Source organism: Acanthochromis polyacanthus, chromosome 15, assembly GCF_021347895.1.
Source record: "Acanthochromis polyacanthus isolate Apoly-LR-REF ecotype Palm Island chromosome 15, KAUST_Apoly_ChrSc, whole genome shotgun sequence".
NCBI lineage: Eukaryota > Metazoa > Chordata > Actinopteri > Pomacentridae > Acanthochromis > Acanthochromis polyacanthus.
The window spans coordinates 9,774,544-9,794,487 of NC_067127.1; the positions used below are offsets into that span (position 1 = coordinate 9,774,544).

A 19,944-nucleotide genomic window follows, 5' to 3' on the forward strand; every position below is an offset into this window, starting at 1 on the left:
GTTTGGAACAAGGCGAGTCATCAATTTGGGGTAAAGGTCACAGTCATTGGATTGCAGATTTATAGATGGCCACATGGCACTGCATGACATCATGGTGTCAGATCAGATGACCTTTGTTTGCAACGTTTCATCAGATTAAAGTATCAAACTGAGATCAAGACGCTGATGTGAAAGATTAGGCAACAGCTATGGTCCTAAACGTGACTGTGATAGTGGAATAGCAAGGGAGGGAGCTAAACATCAGTTAAGGAAACAGCCAATGGGACACCCACAGTCGCTGGCATCAGTTTCTCAATCGAGCGCTTTAAAACAGCCTCAGAAGAGACATTGGGAGGGCTCTAGTCACTGAGGAGCAACGAACACCTGCTCTCATCTTTACCTACATCTCAGGTGAGCTCGAGTTTCTGCAGCAGCTTGCCTGCCTCGGCTGGTAGAGAACAGAGTGAGTAAATATGCAATTTTTAATGAAGAGAGTAACATAAGAGTGGTGTTTATACACGCTGTTCACACTGGGATGCTGGCGTGTAGTAGCTAAATAGATTAGCCTAAATAGCATGTTGGAGCTGTTTCGCCGATATATTTCAGTTTATGCAACATTAATGTCCTTAATTTTATCTTATGCATTGAATAAACTAATATGAAAATACGTTGTATCACACTCATTTGGACAGTGTGCTGAGTGTGAGTGGTCAAACTTGCAATAAGGCTAACGCTTTTATTTTGTTAAGCTAGCTTAGCGGAACGGAAACGTGTAACGTCTGTCAAAGTAGTGACAAGAAACGTGAGTATAGTGCGGTGGCTTTTTAAAAATACTTCATTTTTAGTGAAGTTTATTGGGAGAAGCATTTTTTTTTAAATAATACAGTAAGGTTACGAAACAAGTAGTAGTGCTTGGCGTACTGGTAAAACGTATATAAAAAAAATTGTGGCAGTAGTAGTTTTCGGCTCACTGTGGCATCACACATGATCCGTGGGGAGGAGTTCTGTGTGGCAGTGGGTGAGTTACACTGAGTTCATGTGCCTGCCAGACACCACGCTGAAGTGAGTTTCTGTTTTGGAGCTTCTCACTGGGCAGTTAAGGGAGAAGTTCAGGGACATTTAATCTTCATTATATAAAACCATGTGTAACAGTTGAGGTGCACTCCTAAATAAACCCACATTTTTTATTTTTTTTTTGCATCTGGACCCCAGTAGCCCAGGTACAAATCATCAAAATGGGTCAAAATTTGATTAGCTTATTCAGAACGGGTTAGGCCCAGAATACATCTATGATTTGTTCAGAGAATACAAACCTAGCAGGGCTCTTAGATCTTAGGACTCGGGTCAGTTAGTCCAGGCCAGAGTCTGGACTAAACATGGAGAAGCAGCATTTAGCTGTTATGCTGCAAACAAGTGGAACAAACTGCCAGTGGAGAGTAAACTTTCACCAAATGTAGACACTTTAAATCCAGGTTAAACATTCCTTTTCTCATGTGCCTATGCATGAAATCTGCACGGTATGGTTTAATGATCTGCGCCTCACTGTAAAGCTCTTAATGTTTTATGTAAAGCACTTTGAATAGACTTGGACGTCAAGGGTGCTATACAAAGAAACTTGCCCTACTTTGCTTTGTCTTGTCTAAAGAGGCTAAAAACTGAATATACCCCAGTGAGTGATTTGTTTAACTTTTATTTATTTTATAAATATGCAGAAAAGGGAGATTTCACTGCTTGTTTTGTATGTGGACCACATCAGACCAGGTACAAATCTAAAACCATTATATATAAATGCACAAAAGCTGAAACAATTATTTGTTTAGCTGTGGTCTATTAAATTAATCTCAACCTATCTTTAGTACATTTCTAAGAAGTAATCCAAATTCTCTGATTCTGGCTGCTTACATTAGAGTATCCCCCCTTTAAAACAGTTTCTGTGACAATATTTTTTCAACCTGGTCTAATGTGGTCCAGATGAGAAAAAAACTGTCTCATTTCCATTTTTGCATTTCCACATACTGATGAAACGTTTTACAAATCATACTTTTTTTTTTTGTAGCCTCAGGGGATATAATTCAGTTTACATTAGACCAGTGATTTAGGACCTGGACCTGGTCTAATGTGGTCTGGATGCAAAGAAAGCACAGATATCACAGTTCCTTATATTTGTCTTTACCTGAAATGTCTAATTTTGTGTCATTAAACTACACAAATCGGAGAATCGGGTCTAAGTTAAGTTTCCCTTAGCGTTTTCCTTAACTTGCACGAACATGAGTCTAACTTCATATTGTCTGCTATGCACAGGTGGAAACGTAACGACCTGTTTCCTAAACTGTACAACTAAGAATTGCCTATGTGGAACATCACCTGTATGCTGACGAAAGCTTATATCTGATTAAACACATGCAAAGCTTTAAAAGTCGCACACAGCAGCGACATGTCATAAATCGCTGGGCCAATGAGAATCAGGAGGCAGTGGAAAGTGATGTAACTTGACAGAGAAACGTGGGCTATTTACTATTTAAACTATGCCAATAGGATTAAAGCGCCGTGCAAAAAAGAACAAAAACTACAACAGAAAAAAAAACTGATAAATGACTCTTGGTATGACAGTGGAGGACAGGCATGCTTGCAGCCACTACCCTAGCCCGGCGCTGCTGAATGAACACAGCCAGCCGCCGTACCTTCCTCTCTCGTTTCTGCATCCCGCTGTGCGCATTTCACTGAGCAACATCTCTGCCTTTTCGCACTGCTGTTCCAACAGGGCCCCCATAGAGGAAAAAATATGATCGAAACCAGGAACCAGCACGGTGACAAGCAGCAAAACGGAGGTGCCATGGCAGAGACTGCGGACGATGTTTTTGACGACACCTACAAAGAGAAAGAGGGGAAACCGCCGATGATGTTTGTGTGGAGAAATATCATACTCATGTCCCTCCTACATATCGCTGCGCTGTATGGACTGCTTCTCCTTCCCTCCGCATCGCCTTTAACTCTTGCATGGAGTAAGTATTTTGTAAATACTGTAGCATGCTGAGCTGTGCAGGGTTTTTTAGTTGTTTTTTTTTCCTTGCAGTGGGCCACAGTCAGATAACAGAATGTGCTGATGTTGTGTTGTCATTGCTAACTACAGTGCATACAGCCTGAGGGATCATGCCAATGGGAATAATAGAGAATGAGTCACTCTGGCCTTGTAATTTTCAGCATACAGGGCAGTGAAAAGGTATTCAACCCTCCCTGATTTCTGCTGTTTTTGTCTATTTGCCATACTGAACTCAGTGGCATCCTTAAACCGCTTCATTATAAGACAAAGACCATTCGAGTACACGGAAAGCACAAGTTTAAATTGTGATTCTGTTTGTTAAAACAAAATACTGTCTGATACCTGGATGCCAATGTGACAAACTGGACTTAATTGCAAGTTGTGCTACCTCCAGCAGCAGCAACGACTGCAACCAAATGCTTCCAATAAGCAGAGCTCAGTTTCTGATATTGTTGTAGTTTGATATCTGATCCACTTTTCTTAGCTTAGTCCAGCCATTTGGAGAGTTTGAGAGCATGAGCTGCTCATTTCAGGTCCAGCCACTGCATCTCAATGACGTTCAGGTCAAGCGCTTTGACTACTCCAGAGCTTTAATTTTGTTCCTTTTGAGTCCTCCAGAGCTGCACTTACTATTATGCTTGGCATCACCGTCCTGTTGTGTAACCGAGTAGGGCGTGAGCTTTAAGTCAGTTTGATGACCTGAAGTATCTCCTGTAGTATTTTCTAGAAGAGAGAAGAGTTTGTTTCCATCAATAATGGCAAGCTGTCCGGAAGCAGCAAAGCATCCAAACCACATTATATACTGCCACCTTCATGCTTGACTGTAGTTATAGCGTTCATCAATAAGTAGAACATTCTCTGGAACAGCTCGAGAGTCATCTGCTGTAGCAAAATGTAGACAAACATTAGTGGTGTTCTGGGTTAGCTGTGGGTTTTGTCTCACAGTCTTCAAATGGGTGCCGTGTTGCCCAATGTTTTTTAGACCGTAGAGTAACAAACATGGACCCTTTTTGGTGAAAGAGGCCTGCAGTCCCTCTGATTTTCCCCTTGATCTTCTGTGACCTCCTGGATGAGCTGTTGTGCAGTTGTCACACCGCTTTTGGATGAAATTTGGAAGTCAGACACTTCTGTTAACGTTCAGTGGTTCCCACTTTTCTTTTGACATATTGAGTTCCAGAGCCTAAGGACAGGCTTTGTAACCCGTCCCTCTGCTGGAATGTCTTTTGATTTTTGCCATAGCTTGTTACTGGTAAGCCAATTAACTTGACTTTATGCTTCTGAAAATGCCCTGTTTTAAATTCTGATTTGCCTGAACAGGCCTTGTAGAAGACAGACCTGAGTGGGTCTAATCCAGCTGCAATCAGTAATCGGTTTAGTAGATTTATTTATTTATTTTTTATATAGTAGGTAAGGCGTTGTCAGCAAGTATGTGGGTATTTCTTTTAAGCAGTCATTTCTGTGTGTTTTGATCTTTTGGAAAGCTTTTTCCACCCTCCTAACAGGGAAAGGGTCTTCAGGAACTTCAGTCACTTTTGGAAACAATGGTGCAAACACCCTCATTCACTTCCTGATTAGGTCCACATGTCCTTTCCTGGTCTGGTATCCTCCTGTCACACAACTCTGCATCTCAGCCCTCTGGTTGCTGTTTACACTGGCATGTAATATGCGTTTTCAGGCTTGGACTGAGAATATTTCTAGAGGAACTGCATCATGCAGGGAGTGTCTTTGTTTTAAAATGACAAGGTATTAGTGTGGAGCTAGCCTCAGGGGTGAGTTCTTTATTACGCACAGCATGTTGGATTTAGATAACTTTTTAGCTTTAATACAAAGAACTATCATTTAAAACTTGTATCACGGGTACCTTTATTTTATGTTTAACATAGTACTAATTTCTGTATATGTCTGTGCTTCAAAGCTTCTGCCATCCTTCAGAACTCAAACCTATGGCTGATTATTAGAATGTGTTGCATCTCCCAAATTATAAGTATTTGAGTTTCAGTGGTAGTGTCAAACAGTTTGCTGAATAATTAGAATTTGTGCTCTATAAATGTAGACAAGTGAGGCATGACTCAAATTCCTGAACAATCTCAACTTTGTTTCCAGTCTGGCACTGCATAATTTTCCCCTCTCTTTGCAATGCTGAGCTGCATATTATTTCACTGGGGAAGACAAAGCACAATCACCATTCCTATAGACATCCCATTGTGAGCTGCGTGACACCACAACAGAATGCTCTTTGCCAATCAGAAGCCCCCGGTTCTCAAATCCTGGACAAGTCTTGTCTAGGCTTCACATAGAAATGCATTCAGCAGTTTTAGAACAACAAAAAGTGTGAGGGCAGACCTGTGTGCTCCCACCGTCCCGTCTCCCTGCATAGATGACTTCTCTCTGAACAAAGAGGGCTGAGTGTTATGACAAGAACACGGCGTCCCAGTGACTTTGCTCTCATGGGTGTAAAATTTATCTCCATGCAGTGATGACGGTTTCCCATGAGATGCCTCACTTCTCCACCTCCCTCTTTCTCTTCCAGCTGCAGTGTGCTACTTTATCAGTGCTCTTGGTGTGACTGCTGGTGCACACAGATTATGGAGCCACAGATCCTACAAGGCTTCTCTTCCCCTGCGAGTCTTCCTCGCTCTCGCCAACTCTATGGCATTTCAGGTAAAACGAACAACAGTGTAAATATGTTGCACATGAATCCCCATTTCTGACTCGGTAGCACTTTTGATATGAAGAACAGTGCCTTATTTATATTCTGTCAACATTTTATATTTTTATCATATTTACTTGTTAAATCATTTATTAGAAAATAAAATGGCACTGCTGTAGTTTTCTGAATAACAGAATAGGGAAAAAAAAAGTGTAATCTGATTGATATGCATTATTGCTCTTCCACCACCTGATCGCTGACCTGAAACCAACATGCATTATCTATAGGTGCCTCACATAATCATCTCTATCTCTGGCTGTCTCTGTGTGTGCAGAACGACATATATGAGTGGGCGAGGGACCACCGTGTCCACCACAAGTACTCGGAGACGGACGCGGACCCCCACAATGCCAAGCGGGGGTTCTTCTTTGCCCACATCGGTTGGCTCCTGGTTCGCAAACATCCAGACGTCATTGAAAAGGGAAGGAAGCTGGAACTGTCAGACCTGAAGGCAGATCAAGTGGTTATGTTTCAGAGACGGTAAGAAAACATTAGAGTTTGATTTGTGGTTTACTTGCCAAATAGAAGCTCAAAAAAGCAGACAAAACAGATCTTTGTCAGTCGTAACAACTGACATTACGTAATCAGCTACTGGCACCTTTTACCAGAATTACCTGTTTTAGTACTTCCTTATTGTTTTGCAGTAAGCATATCTCCTCTGCAGCTATTTTGCCTATGCAAAAATATGAAATGCCACCTGGATTATGGAGGGCCATTTTCATTGGATTTATGTGCCAATAGTAATATGAACTGCACTTTATTTTTCTTCAGTGTATCAGACAAAATGTTAATGCAGAACGGTAAGAAAAAAGTCATTTTGCGGGTTGACACTCCCTTTATCATCTCACTGTCACAACTACTTTGTGGTTGAAGTCAAGGAAAAGTAACAAAAACCTCAAATTTCAACACCGAGCTCCATCATCAGGTGTCAAGGACACATCGCTTGTACCCATCTATTGTCTTGTCTTCTACAGCTTTACTCTCTAAAGTGACTTATGAATGCCACTCTTTATTAGCCTAGCCCTGCTAGACCCATGTTCTGAACTCACAAGGGTCTAGGCACGCTCGACAGGGAGGGAGGCGGGCTTAAAGGTTGTCTATCAAATCACTCTGCAGCAATTGGGTAGGTATACAACCAATCAGCGCAACGAATAGGCTGCTAGAAGGCCGGAAATCAGAGGATGCGGTAGTTCGGTGAAGCCTTATTTATACAGTCAGTGGGTGAAGCTCAAGTATATTACAGACATGTTAAGAGAAAGATTATTCAGAGTCGGTCCTAATGGAGCTCAACGACTGTTGTTGTTTTTGTTGTCGACCCTGGCAGAGAATTAAATTCGTTGCCGTGGGTTGTCTGGCGAGGCTAGGCTAGTTGTTTCTGTCAGAATCATCGCACCTCTGTCGTCACTTAGTTACGCCCGCCTTCTGACTCTACACTTCATGGTGATTCGTCCGGCCAGTTTTAGGAGAATCCAGCCTCGAGCCTTATGGAGGGTAACTAGACCCACCCTGGCAGAGAATTAAATTCGTTGCCGTGGGTTGTTTAGCGCGGCTAGGCTAACTCTTTATCCCACAGTAGCGCAGAATGTAGCATCACTAATGCAGGATAGCTACAGGCTGTACAAATTCCAGGCTATGCTGTTACTTTTAGTCTGGTTCTCAATGTCGTTTCTGCTCCTGCTCAGACTCTGCAGGATGTTGTACTTGTAGAGTTACAGTCTCCATGATAACACTTCATAGTGTGTCCACTTGTTATCAACTGACTGCCAACATTTCTACTCCCCTGGAAGCAGTCCCAGATTTTTCCCTCCTGCTCTCAGGTAAAGGGGATTAATGGTCCGAGCCACCCAGTCAGAAGCTCATGTTGACTGTGTGCAGTGAACTAATGTGCAAATTATCTGCAGATAATTATGCTAATAAATACATTTGTGGCCTTTATGGGAGCTTTAATCCTGACATGGGTACAGATTTTGATAATGTTTTCATTTGCATCCAGAGCATTTTACTGGATTATAGAATGTTTTTGACATCAAGCTGAATTATGGCCAAATGAGTGATACACTTTGTTCTCTTTAATTTAGGCACTACAAGCTGTCTGTGGTGACCCTTTGCTTCCTTCTACCCATGCTGGTCCCCTGGTACTTCTGGGGTGAATCCTTAACTGTGGGATACTTCGTCCCTGGATTCCTGAGGTACGCTGTGGTGCTCAATGCCACCTGGCTGGTCAACAGCGCTGCACACATATGGGGCAACAGGCCTTATGACAAGACCATCAACCCGAGAGAAAACCCAATGGTTGCTTTCAGTGCCATAGGTAAGGATCCATTACTCACCGTTATTCGTCTTATAACAGTGTGCTTCTACTGTATTGTGACTACATAAGTGTCTTTATGTGTCTGAGGGATGTTTGAATAGACATGCCATCACTTGTCTTGTCAAGCCACAGTTGGGAAATCTTACGGCTGTTGAGTCTGGTGTCTGTAAAAGGACTCTACAAATGCAGAACTAGTCAGCTTTCAAGCTATACGTTTAGTTGTTTCTGGGAGCTGTACCCTGATGTTATTTTTAGCAACATTGTTTCCCATGAGACACAACTTTCTTTGTGGTGGCTGGCACCATGGGGGCTGTGACGCTGCAAACAGCACCGAGCATTGTTGACCGCAAAACACTACCAACTCCACCAGTTAACTAATGATTGCAAAGGAATGCACAATTCTGGCAAACATTTCAGCTTCAACTGTACTTCCATGCGATGTTACCAGAATTTACATCGTCTTGGTCCAAACTTGCAGTACAACTAACTAACTAAATGTTTTCTTGCTACTGAGAGTAAATGCGGGGAAAAAGTGTGCTGGAAACAATTATGTACTGAAGTCATTTTCACCTCTCAGCTATTGTCATTTAATTAGTTACATGCAGTTTTTACACAAGACTTGCTTGTACCAAAGCACCAAGACCAGCTGTAGTAAACGCATTATTAGTAAAACACACATAGTAAAGTGGTGATAAAATCTGAATCATTTCCTGGCTTGTTTACTACTGCATACCAGATGTTTGTATCTGTAGCCTATTTTGTATGGAAGTCATCATTGAAACACTAGATCAGAGTTTTGGAATTGACTTAAAAAACACAAATCTAATTTTAGTCAGGTTTACATATGTGTATTATGTATAACAGGCATTTTTTGGTGTGTTGATCAGGTCTTTGTGCTGCATTGTTCCCTTGGATTTGCAGTTACAGTATCTCCTAAAGTTGTTATATCTTTGCTCATTGTTTGCAGTGTTGATTCTACTTTGATAGAAGTTAAGTTGAAGTTTTACTTGACTGTATGTGGGCACTGACATGACAGCTAGACAGTGTCACAGTGATTGCAGACTCATGAATGACGCATGTTGAACATGACGGCTAGCTGGGATGTTGCTTCTCATCACTCCTAAACCTGAGAATTCCACAGAATTGCATCCGGTGATTGAAGGTAAAAGTACACTGGTCTCAGTAGGGTATAGTATGTCAAATTAAACTAAAGTAGCTTGTGCATTACAAAAAGTGACGGTTAGCTTTTAGGAAGTCCAAAATGCCTCCACTTAGCATTAAATCAAATTACCAGTCACATGCTGTTTGCGTCAGTTTGTCACGCTGCCACAATCCTGTGATGTCCTCGAAATCATAGAAAGTTCTTTTTGTCTTTCAGGGGAGGGCTTTCATAACTACCATCACACATTCCCGTTCGACTACGCCACAAGTGAGTTTGGCTGCAAGCTTAATCTCACCACAGCCTTTATCGACCTCATGTGCTTCATGGGTTTGGCTACGGACTGCAAGAGGGTTTCAAAGGAAATGATCATCGCTCGCGTGCAGCGAACGGGTGACGGCAGCTACAAAAGTGGCTGAGCTCCCAAATCTGCACCTGATGCAACAAGTCGAACCAAGACACACCGTAGCAACAAGTATAGCTGCATTTCACTGGTGGGTTGGTGATTCTCTTGCTTGTTATTGTAAGTTAAACCTCTTTTCAAGACTAATATTGGCTTTAAAGAATTGTAGACCTTCCCCTAAAATGCGTGGGTCTCTTGAAGTTTTGAAGTGTCCTCACCGACTATTATTCTTTATTCTACTTTTCCTCAGCAATGTGCAGTCAGCTGTTGTCCCTTCAGCAATAAAAACTTCAGCCCATACTCCCACTTTAAATCAGGGCACCTGCTTTTGTCACGCTTCCCTTTTTTGACGTTGGATGCTCTGCACAGCAGAGCCGACGATGACAGTGTTGATTTCTGGAATTTGTTCATGTCTCTGCTCGGTGAACTCTACATATTCGTCTGACTTGGCTACATGTGCAAGCACAGCTTTTTCACAAAAATATCAAACAGGCACAAGGAGAATGAAGCCACCTTAGGATGCTAAAGCAAGTCTGTCTGAGCAGTGTGTCAAAGCAGTAATAATTTACTGGACATTGTATTTATTAATTTGCTATTTATTAATAGTCGTTGGCACTTTGAAAGCTTTATTGAAGCCCTTAATAGTGAGGTTTCTCTGCAGGCAAGAATGCCCCAACTTCTCAGTAATGCTTTGTTTAATTCCACAAGGAGTGGAGCTATATCTTGATATTTGTCTCCTTTAAGCTAAGCTTTTCTCTATTTTGGGTAAGCTAGTACTGAACTATAAGCTGCTGTGTTCAAGGCCAACATCAAGATAGTCAGCCCTGTACTGACCTGTCCCCGTTTGTCATAGCTGGGTGAATGCAGTTCAAATACTTGGGAATACTTTGACATCCAACTGTTCCGGGGGCTCTTAATGGGACTTAAATTCTCTGGTATGGTGCAATTTATACCTCGGTTGAGATGTGAAGCCACCTCAGACTTCATCATTGACCCTCTTCATGTAGGTGCCTCTGGACTGCAACATTAAATCAAACTTCTCACTCTAAATCACGGTTCTTTGCATTTTTGTATCCATTTAAAATACAGTCTCCCCTCAGATAAGGCCATGTGTAGAAGATGCATTGACCTTTCGTGCTGCGTGATATTATTGAAACATGTCAGGAGTCTTTCCCAAAATGCCTTATGAGGGTTGCCTGTTTGGGGGAAAAAAATCAAAAAGTGCAACTTCTAGAAGTAAATTAGGGCTTAAAATTTTTCTGTCTAATCATTGTTTGGTGTCTGTCCGCTTTTGAGAAACACTTGAGGGGTAAAAAAAAAAAACAACAAATCCTTAATCAAACAAATACTTTGCTCTAAAACAAGATTCAAACTTAACATTGTAATCTCTTTTACAGAGCAACAATTTTCTACAGTGTTAACGGCACATTTTTTTCAGAGAATGTTTTTGTATGCATTGTATGAACCATAAATAAACCAAATTTTCTACGTGTGACCAAGTATGTTTTGCTGTTTTTGTTGGAATTCTGTAATACTCCTTATTCATATACTGAATAAAAAAAACTATGATCACACCATTTCTGTTACGTTTCTTCCAACCGATTGTAGAATAAAGAAACAAGCTTGGTGCTTATTTAATACTGTAGAGCTATAATAATTAGTTGATTGATTGACTACTAGCTAATTGAATACATTTTGAAGAAAAAATGTCAAAATCCTCTTTTCTAGCTTCTTAAATTTAAATATTTGTGGTTTATTTACTCCTCTGAGAGTATACATATTATATTTAAGGACATAATGTTTGGTTTTGGGAAACTAATAAAGACTTTTTACTCTAATAGCATCGTCACATGTGCTATTTGACCCTTTTGACCTTTGCCAAAATCACTGGATCTTCACTGACAGTTGTACAATGAAAGCATTTGCATACTGATCCCGTAAGTAGATCCAACAGGAGTTAACAATCTCTGAATGTTGTTCTCTTTATCTTGTTGCTCAGTCGCTGCAGCTCTAGCATCTGCCTCACCTCTTTTCAGACATTTTGTACTTTTAAATTGAAAGGCTTGTCTCCTTCCTGCATGCCAGAGCTGATAGAGATCCACTTCTGTTGGTCATGCTTGGCTCCTGTGTCTCCCTCATATGCTGTTAGTTTGCTTGTCACCACTTACACAATTTTACAGGATCCGCAGATATGGTTTGAGGTGTTCTACAAGTTCATTGTGTCCTACAAACTACCGCCAAAGAAATGCACCATGTACCTGTATTTCATGCATTTTTTAAAACAGCAACTTTCTTGGGTTATAAAAAGGTTTTATTCAACAAAGAATTTTCATCCATTTGAAGACTTTTTTGCATTTGCTCCCTCTGTTGGACAGATAATTTATGGCAAGTGTCAGAGTCAGGTAGTACAGTGTGGTGATCTGTGGTCAGTGGAAAAAGCAATAAATGTTCATTTATGTTTGGAAGAAAATCAAAATTCTGCAGTCTGTTTTGGGTTGCAGCCACCTGTCTGAGTCCAAAGTGGTGTCATTACTGCTGATCTCTGTGGCCCCAGCGGTGACATCAGCCCTCTGTCCATTGGCTGCTGACTGTCAGGCCATCCTCTGTTGAGCATGCAGCACCTCAGTGCTACAGTTCACTGTTCACTGTCAGTCAGACAGCTGAAGCTCGATCAGCTCGGTAACTAAGATGAGGGTGCTGCTGCTGATCATTTACAGAAGAACTGGAATCAAATTAGAATCAAATTTAGCCACATTCTGATAAATTAACTCCAAGTTTAAAGCATTTATATTTGTTTTGGGATTGCCTGTATTTATTCTCAATATGCGTAATTATACATTCCACTCCAAAAATATTAGTGCAAAAGTTACAAGTCCCGTTTTAGAGCTACTAATTAGAACAATTACAGAACATTGTTAGACTCTTGGGCAATGACTTATTCACTAAATGGCCCTGTAACTGCTCTGTTTTGGTGATGCTTTTGTAACTTTACTTGTCATTTCACTTGAAATCTTAATCCAAAAACATCCCTCAGAAGTTCCCCCTCCTTCCAAATCACTTTTTTTCTCCCTCTAATCCTAATTTGCACACAAGAAGATTGCAAAAGGCCTGCCTGCGCCAAAGGAAAGGGACCTAAGGGTCAGACGGGGTTATTAAGGGAACAACCCTTCACCCAGTGTTAGGAAAGGGCCGTCTGGATTAGTGATGCAAATGTCTCTACGGCTATCTAATCAATAGCTATCGGCCTTCACTGTGTCCCAAGCCACCTTTTATTTTCTGCAGGGGGGATCATCACTCGGAGAAACTGTCTCTTTTCAACTCTCCAGGCACTTAAACCAATTAAAATCATCCTGCGGTGAATAAAAAAACAAAAAACCTTCCAATACTGTGGAAAAATGTGAAAATTGCGAGAATGCGCAAAAAATACCACAAAACACTCGCGTCACTTGCGGCTCTAAGGAATTAAACTGCGCGTCGCTTGTGCGCAACGGAAATGGACACGTTTTACGCATTCACCTGCAGCTCATTCCTTTGTAAAAATGGGATATTTTCTCTGAAAAATATGACAGAATTTGTGATTTTATTGCTGCAGTTCTATTCCACTTGAAATTAAACGGTCTCTGCACGTCCTCCCTGAGTAATAGTCCGCGTGCTTCAATGCGATACACGTTGATTTAATCACACCTTTGTCAAACCATGAATTACTTTTTGTAGTCCTATCAAACTAACAGTTCAAATACAGGCCTGTCTCCTACTAATCCTCGGCAATCAGCTATGCGTTAGATATCTAAATAAACCTTGATTCCAAACAGAAATTCGGAGGATCACTGTTGCACTTTTCCTGTGGGATTAAACAGATCTTCCCTTGCTCTTGAATGGAGGCAGGGAGCCCACCGTTGCCCGGCCCTGAAGGCCCAGGGTGCCTTTTTGATCATCTCAATCGCTCCTTGCTGCAATACTTCTGATTGGACAAGAGGGTAAGAAGGGGGAAAATCTTTAATTAAGCAGATAATCTCTTGTTGGGACGAGAGCAGCTCCATTTCAGAGCCCCCTCCTTGAATCCTGGAAGCCCCTGGTGAAGTTTCATGTGCTGGTCGCTCAGTCTCCTCTCCATCTCCACGGCGTCTGCAGGCTTCGGACGAGCTCACCTGTCAGGATGTTCTTGCACTGGGAGGTTTTCTATTACGTTTTCATTCTCCTTGCTCACATGCGGTCCTACTGTTGCTGGTAAGTTCGTTTTTGGTTTAATTTTTTTTTCATGCATTTGCTCCTCAATCATTAGCGAAGCATTCAGAAATGCTTAATATTGCTTGATTGAACACAGAGAGGTAAATTTAATTATAAACTTTCCAAGAATTATTTATTTATTTGGAAGTTTCCATACGTTTATAAATGGGTTGTGAGCTGTGTTTAATGGCTTTATTAATGTTAAGTAAATCATTTACAGCTGCTTTATAGGTTAATTTTAAACCGTTTAAAAGGAAATCTGGTGAGAATTTCCTTTTAATTGGTTATGAGGGCTGATTCCCAAGGAAAAAGGAATGGTCTAGACAAAAATCAGAAACCTATCAACACTTAAAACTGCTGCCATGATGGATTTAAGCATTTATTAATGATTTACTAAGATTTAAAATGGCAGGCATGATGACTTTTATACATGGATTTCCCAAATTTATTACAGCATTCTTAAAAAATATGAATAGAAGGAGATTTTTGTGGCCCTTAGGATGACTCAGCCCTTTTATTTCAAAAACTTTCCAGCAGTTTGGTTCACTTAGGTTTGGATGCCCACTGGTGTCACAGTTTAACATGTTAGAAAGTGCACTAATGTGAGATGTAAGCGAAGGAATTTGCAAAGGACACTGAGTTTCCCCGAGTGAATAAGCTGTCTCCTTTTCCAGGTCAGTGAATAATTTCTTGATGACTGGACCCAAGGTAAGCCAACTTTCTTTTGATCTTTTCTCCTCTCCTTTTCCCAAAAGAGAGAGGAAGAGAAAGCGTGATCCTTGTTGGTATCTTAACTCAAGTGTATGGTCAAGCTAGGGTACCTGTCTGTATGCAACAATGGCTCTATATCAGTGATATTCTTGGCCTTTTGTGATTTCTTTTCCCCCCTCCGTACACTTGACCTTATTCAGAGGCTCCGTGTATCCGAGGGTTGAATGTGTTAAGAGGCAAGGGCAGGCATTGCTGTAGTGGGTGGTCATCATTAGCGAGCCAGACCCCTGTGAAAGAGGTGGTACTCCATCTCCCTGAAGGCCACTTGAGACATATTAGTTATATTATCATTCACACAGTCTGAACAAGCAGCAGAGCGGCAGGCGAAAGCCAAGCTCAGAGTGTACTGGCTTGGACAAAGTTCCACAAGTTGTTGCATCCAGTGCTTCTGATAGACTTTAAAAAGTATGTCTGAGTTCAGTTTGACTCACTTCATACTTTGTTTTTCTTGAATTCAAATCATGATCCAAATCTCCAGAACATTAAGGACTTTTTGTCCAATTTTCCCACATTTAGATTATGCACTGGTCAACAGCAGGACGATATAGACGTAAAAGAGGACACTGCTGGTTCTTCTGAACTCAAGTTTGCTTCAGAAATTCTCTGAAGAACTCTGACTCAAAAATAACTGCAAAAGTTGAACTGTGGGAACAATTTCCAGCTGCACATGATCTTTTAGTGTTGCAGAATAGAATTACTGACTCTGGTATCCATCTGAAATGATTTATTGGTGTAATTTATATGCTACTTATTTGGGTTAAATTCTTTAGATTGGACACAACCACTTAATTTAGACAATTTTTCAAAGACAGTGCTAATTTTAATCATCTACAGTGCATCTATAGGCTATCAAATCATAATATATGCTATAAAAGCCTTTCATATTTTGAAATAACATTGTCTTTGTTGTAAATTAACATAATGTGGTTATGTACGCACATAGTTTTTTGGGGTTTACATCCTATCTCTGCTGCTTCAGGCATACCTGATCTACTCGAGCAGTGTGGCGGCCGGAGCTCAGAGCGGCATTGAGGAGTGCAAATACCAGTTTGCATGGGATCGCTGGAACTGCCCCGAGAGAGCGCTGCAGCTGTCCACACACAGCAGCCTGCGCAGTGGTAAGCCCAGAAACCAGAAAGCTTTAACGCCAGCTCAAACATCTCTACACAGCAACCAGGGCGAGATCCCAGCTCCGAATGGGAAGCACAGCCAATGGATTGTCAAAGGTGTTTAAAAAAGTGTTTGGTAGCCCCGTGCTTCTGTTTGTCTCAAGGTTCTGTGCTGGCGGGGAGGGTTTTATTCCTTTGTGGAATAGAAATGTTTGCTTAGTCAAAAGATTCATCAGCCTCTGGGATGGTTACAGTCGCTAGAGGCAGAACAAACACGCTAATCCATTTCAAAACATGCCCACAGAATCACTGCCTCTATCTGCAGCTTATGAATGCAGTACACTGAGGTTCACAGGGACAAAGTTAAATGTGTTGGGCAGGTAATACAAAAGCGGCAGGATTTAGGTGCAGTTTATAAATAGAATCGAAAGTGCTTCAATGATAACAGAACAGAACATAGGAGGTTAACCAATACATTTGTTCAAGCCTTTTACAAGCAAAACAGAAACTTGCTCTGCATTTAATTGCCCTGACAGAGAGGAGAAGATGCGTTGAGTGGTTTGTATAATGCAACAACATTATGTTGATTTAATGAGTCTCTCTGCTGACAGCAAATCGAGAGACGGCGTTCGTCCACGCCATCAGCTCTGCCGGTGTCATGTACACCTTAACCAGAAACTGCAGCCTTGGAGACTTTGACAACTGTGGCTGTGATGATAGCAGGAATGGACAACGAGGTCAGAGAAACGCACAAACTTGCACAAAAATATCTGCTGTAGAATATGGAAAATTTATCCTTTTTTTCAAAGAATAAATACCAATAATTGTTTCTTTTTTTTGCTCCTAGGTGGTCATGGTTGGCTGTGGGGCGGCTGCAGTGACAATGTCGGCTTTGGCGAGGCAATCTCCAAACAGTTTGTTGATGCTTTGGAGACCGGGCAGGATGCACGAGCAGCTATGAATCTGCACAATAATGAGGCTGGCCGCAAGGTACAGTAGGTGTTCCTTCGATCAACAATCTCATCGTAAGAGATGTAGTACAATTATACAGTGTTAATGCCTTAATTTAAGTCATACAGTATTTAAACTGGGTGGCAGCTCGCTTGAAATTTTGAGAATCTCTCATGGCCCTCCAACTGATTGCCGAGTGTAAAGCACCTTTTGAATCATTTTTTCCCTGCTCAGAATTACACTGAGTGTGCCACCCAAGCATCCCTTTCACGCTGCTATAAGTGAGGTGCCACTCGTCCCCAATAATAACAGTGTGTTCGGTGTACCAGAAGGGCCTATTTACCCGTGCTGAATGCTCCTTATGACAATACCTCAACTCAAGAATCTCAGGATCACTGGTGCAAGCTTAATTAGAGATCCTGGGGAGCCAGACATTGCACAGCATTCTGTATTATTCTGCTTTTTTAAAATAAGTGTTTAGTTTTATTCTTGCAATAAGGATCCCACATTTATGTTGGTCTTTGTTTGGCCCCGGGGGAGTCTGAGGGGACCACAGGCATGCAGCTGAAGTGCTCTTTGTTTACGGTGCCTTTGCTCCCCCCTGTTGGGCCCTGGGATCCCCATGGCACCTGGAGCATCATTGTAACAGAAAAAAATGGGGATAGAAAGAGAGAAAAACTTCTTTTTCATTTCTCCACTCAATGGGACTCTCCATTGGGTCTTCTCATTCTGGAAAACATGTTGATAATGAACATGCTAAATAAATACTCCTATTTATTCCGGGGGGGACAATGGGGCTCGATGTGAAACTTTGATTCAGCCTCACCTCGACAGAAAGTTCATCCCCTCCTCGCCAAAAGAGAACGCCCCTTTTCAACCGACAGCTGTTTTGTGTCGGGTAAAGTCAGGAGACACTGAGGGCGACAAAGAAACTTCCTTTCAGTGCATTCATCCCCTTTTTTTACTTGGCTGGAGAAAATTGAGAATACAATCAATTAATTTCACAACATATCAATCAAGAAACAATGGGCATGTCACACATTTGTACCTTGCTGTGTGTTAAGCACAATCACTTTATATTTTGATGCTGCTCCCGATGAAACTTAGGGCAAATCGCAACTTCAACACAGCAGACCTTACAGTGAATCTTCTCTTTCTGTGTCCCCAGGCTGTGAAGGGAACTATGCAGAGGACATGTAAGTGCCACGGTGTTTCGGGAAGCTGCACCACTCAAACCTGCTGGCTGCAGCTGCCGGAGTTCAGAGAAGTGGGGAACTATTTGAAGGAGAAGTACCACAGGGCTCTGAAAGTGGATCTTCTGCGAGGCGCTGGGAACAGTGCAGCCAGCCGAGGGGCCATCACCGAGACCTTCAGCTCCATCTCCCGCAAGGAGCTGGTCCACCTCGAAGACTCCCCCGATTACTGCCTGGAGAATCGCACCCTGGGGTTAGCGGGCACAGAGGGCCGCGAGTGCCTGAAGAAGGGCAAGAACTTGAGCAAGTGGGAGAAACGGAGCTGCAAGAGGCTCTGTGGAGAGTGCGGGCTCGCTGTGGAGGAGCGCAAAGCCGAGATGGTGTCCAGCTGTAATTGCAAATTCCACTGGTGCTGCGCGGTGAAGTGTGAGCAGTGCAGAAAGACAGTGACCAAGTACTTTTGTGTGAAGAGAGGAGGTCAGAGGGGAAGGAACGAGAGCGCCAGCAACCGTCGGAAGAACCTCAGACTGAGGAAGAAGCACTGAGCGTCACTGTCATCATATTGGTACCACTGCAGCTCCTGTCGACACACAGACTCTGCATGCGTGATCTGTTAGTGTGTGTTTTGGGCAAAAACTTAGCAAACAAATGTAATTTCAGACCATTTTCTGTGTCCATTTTGTATTAAAAGTTCATGTCAGTGGGACGTGCACAAAGCCACATGATAGAGGAGATGTGAAGGGGCGGTTTTACCACTTTTGTAGGATTTTTGTTATAAATGTATTTAAGATATATTTTTATATTTTTTACAACATCTTGAAAAATCACCGGGCATTTGAAGAGGTTTTCTCTGACAGGAAAATTCTCCACAGCATTGTTTATTTATTTTCATACAGACCCAAAAACCGTGGAGACAGTTGTGTGGGTGATTTGGCTTTTGGAGTTTGGCATAAATCATTTTTAAAATCAACTTTTTCAGGCCCTCTTTGTACATTTCAACTATCACTGTTAAATTTTGAATTCATTTTACAGAGAAATATGTTGACATTTTTGACAAAAGCATGCTCTCCCATCATCCTGACCTTTGCTGCCCTCTGGATGTATTTAATTGTACATAAAATGAAGCACTTTGTACTGTACATTGTTAATTTATTGCACAGCATTTCCTAGTTTTGCTTTATTCTTAGCTGCCTTTGTGGTTTGTTTTCTATTAAAATGAAAGAATAATAAATCCTTCAGTCGTGTATATCATTCAGCCTGAAGAAAGTGCTCGTCCTTCTTTAACACAACTCTTTGTGACAGTAATACCTCGCGGTTTGGAGTAAACACGACCACAGTCTTCACAGTCTGCTCCCACTCGGGTTAGGATACTCTAGGGCAAACAAACAAGAATAGACAGCCTTCCAGCGTACTCTTCCTTCCATCACGCCTTTCTCAATTTCGCCTCAACAAATACCTCCCGTTCTCTCCTTCATCATGGTAATCCTCAAAGAGCCCCCTAACTCCTTAGCGCTTGGAAGTTTCTTCACTGTTTAATACTAGTTTAATTAACTTTGTCCAGACAGAGTAGGGCCTTGGGGGTGGAGGGCATGAGGCAAGTTGCCCTTAAAAATCATCCTGCCTCTAATTTTGTATGCTAATCTTCTTTTTCACGCCGCACCTCCTTAGGAGTGGGGGAAAGAAATGTTGGGAAAACTTTGGGTTGCCTGTGCAAGGCTTCCTGTGGCTGTTTTATTTCTGGGCCCACCTATTTGGATCCTTTCACTCCTCTAGGGCCTTCCTTTGCTCGATTTAACAATGAATGCAGAGCTAATCAGCTCTCTCGGAAATGCACCACTGTCGAGGAAGGTAATCCCTTCTTCTCTACTCTCAATGGGCTGTCGCCTTCTAAAGGACTTTGGGAAAAGGCTTTGCACAGATTCACACTGTTCGCTCAAAAGAAGTTAGTTCAAGTATTGTGCCCAAACAAGTGGGTTTTATAAACACATGCTTGCCAGGATACTCACCCCACCTGCAAGTAAGGAGCGCCAGGCCCAGGCAGACTAGCACATGGCAGCCGAGGCTGAAACCCTTCAGACGAGAAGAGACATG

At 41.9% G+C, this 19,944-nt stretch overlaps 2 protein-coding genes across 3 annotated transcripts; both read left to right on the top strand.

Annotated features, from left to right (window-relative positions):
• The first annotated feature begins 142 nt into the window (after nt 1-142).
• On the top strand, nt 143-11,179 carry scdb (stearoyl-CoA desaturase b). Of its 2 annotated transcripts, none has more exons than XM_051959806.1 (6): nt 143-442; nt 2,741-2,981; nt 5,550-5,680; nt 6,004-6,209; nt 7,808-8,040; nt 9,419-11,179. In XM_051959806.1, the coding sequence occupies exons 2-6, from the start codon at nt 2,762-2,764 to the stop codon at nt 9,616-9,618; spliced, it is 990 nt and encodes a 329-aa protein (XP_051815766.1). In that variant the 5' UTR covers nt 143-442; nt 2,741-2,761; the 3' UTR covers nt 9,619-11,179. The 2 variants fall into 2 exon arrangements, with proteins under 2 accessions (XP_051815766.1, XP_022068160.1); XM_022212468.2 differs by having other exon boundaries at nt 143-390.
• Nucleotides 11,180-12,555: 1,376 nt separating this feature from the next.
• wnt8b (wingless-type MMTV integration site family, member 8b) lies at nt 12,556-19,104 on the top strand. Its single transcript, XM_022212446.2, has 6 exons — nt 12,556-13,829; nt 14,504-14,537; nt 15,580-15,718; nt 16,321-16,446; nt 16,557-16,699; nt 17,829-19,104. Exons 1-6 carry the CDS (start codon nt 13,759-13,761, stop codon nt 18,396-18,398), a joined length of 1,083 nt encoding a protein of 360 aa, XP_022068138.1. The 5' UTR covers nt 12,556-13,758; the 3' UTR covers nt 18,399-19,104.
• The last annotated feature ends 840 nt before the right edge of the window (nt 19,105-19,944 follow it).

Excerpts from the sequence above, each read along its gene's own strand:
- scdb (XM_051959806.1), top strand. The coding sequence starts at position 2,762 with ATGATCGAAACCAGGAACCAGCACGGTGACAAGCAGCAAAACGGAGGT. Across the intron at positions 5,681-6,003 it reads CCAACTCTATGGCATTTCAG|AACGACATATATGAGTGGGC; the intron begins GTAAAACGAACA and ends CTGTGTGTGCAG. Across the intron at positions 8,041-9,418 it reads GGTTGCTTTCAGTGCCATAG|GGGAGGGCTTTCATAACTAC; the intron begins GTAAGGATCCAT and ends TTTGTCTTTCAG.
- wnt8b (XM_022212446.2), top strand. The coding sequence starts at position 13,759 with ATGTTCTTGCACTGGGAGGTTTTCTATTACGTTTTCATTCTCCTTGCT. Across the intron at positions 14,538-15,579 it reads TCTTGATGACTGGACCCAAG|GCATACCTGATCTACTCGAG; the intron begins GTAAGCCAACTT and ends CTGCTGCTTCAG. Across the intron at positions 15,719-16,320 it reads ACACAGCAGCCTGCGCAGTG|CAAATCGAGAGACGGCGTTC; the intron begins GTAAGCCCAGAA and ends CTCTGCTGACAG.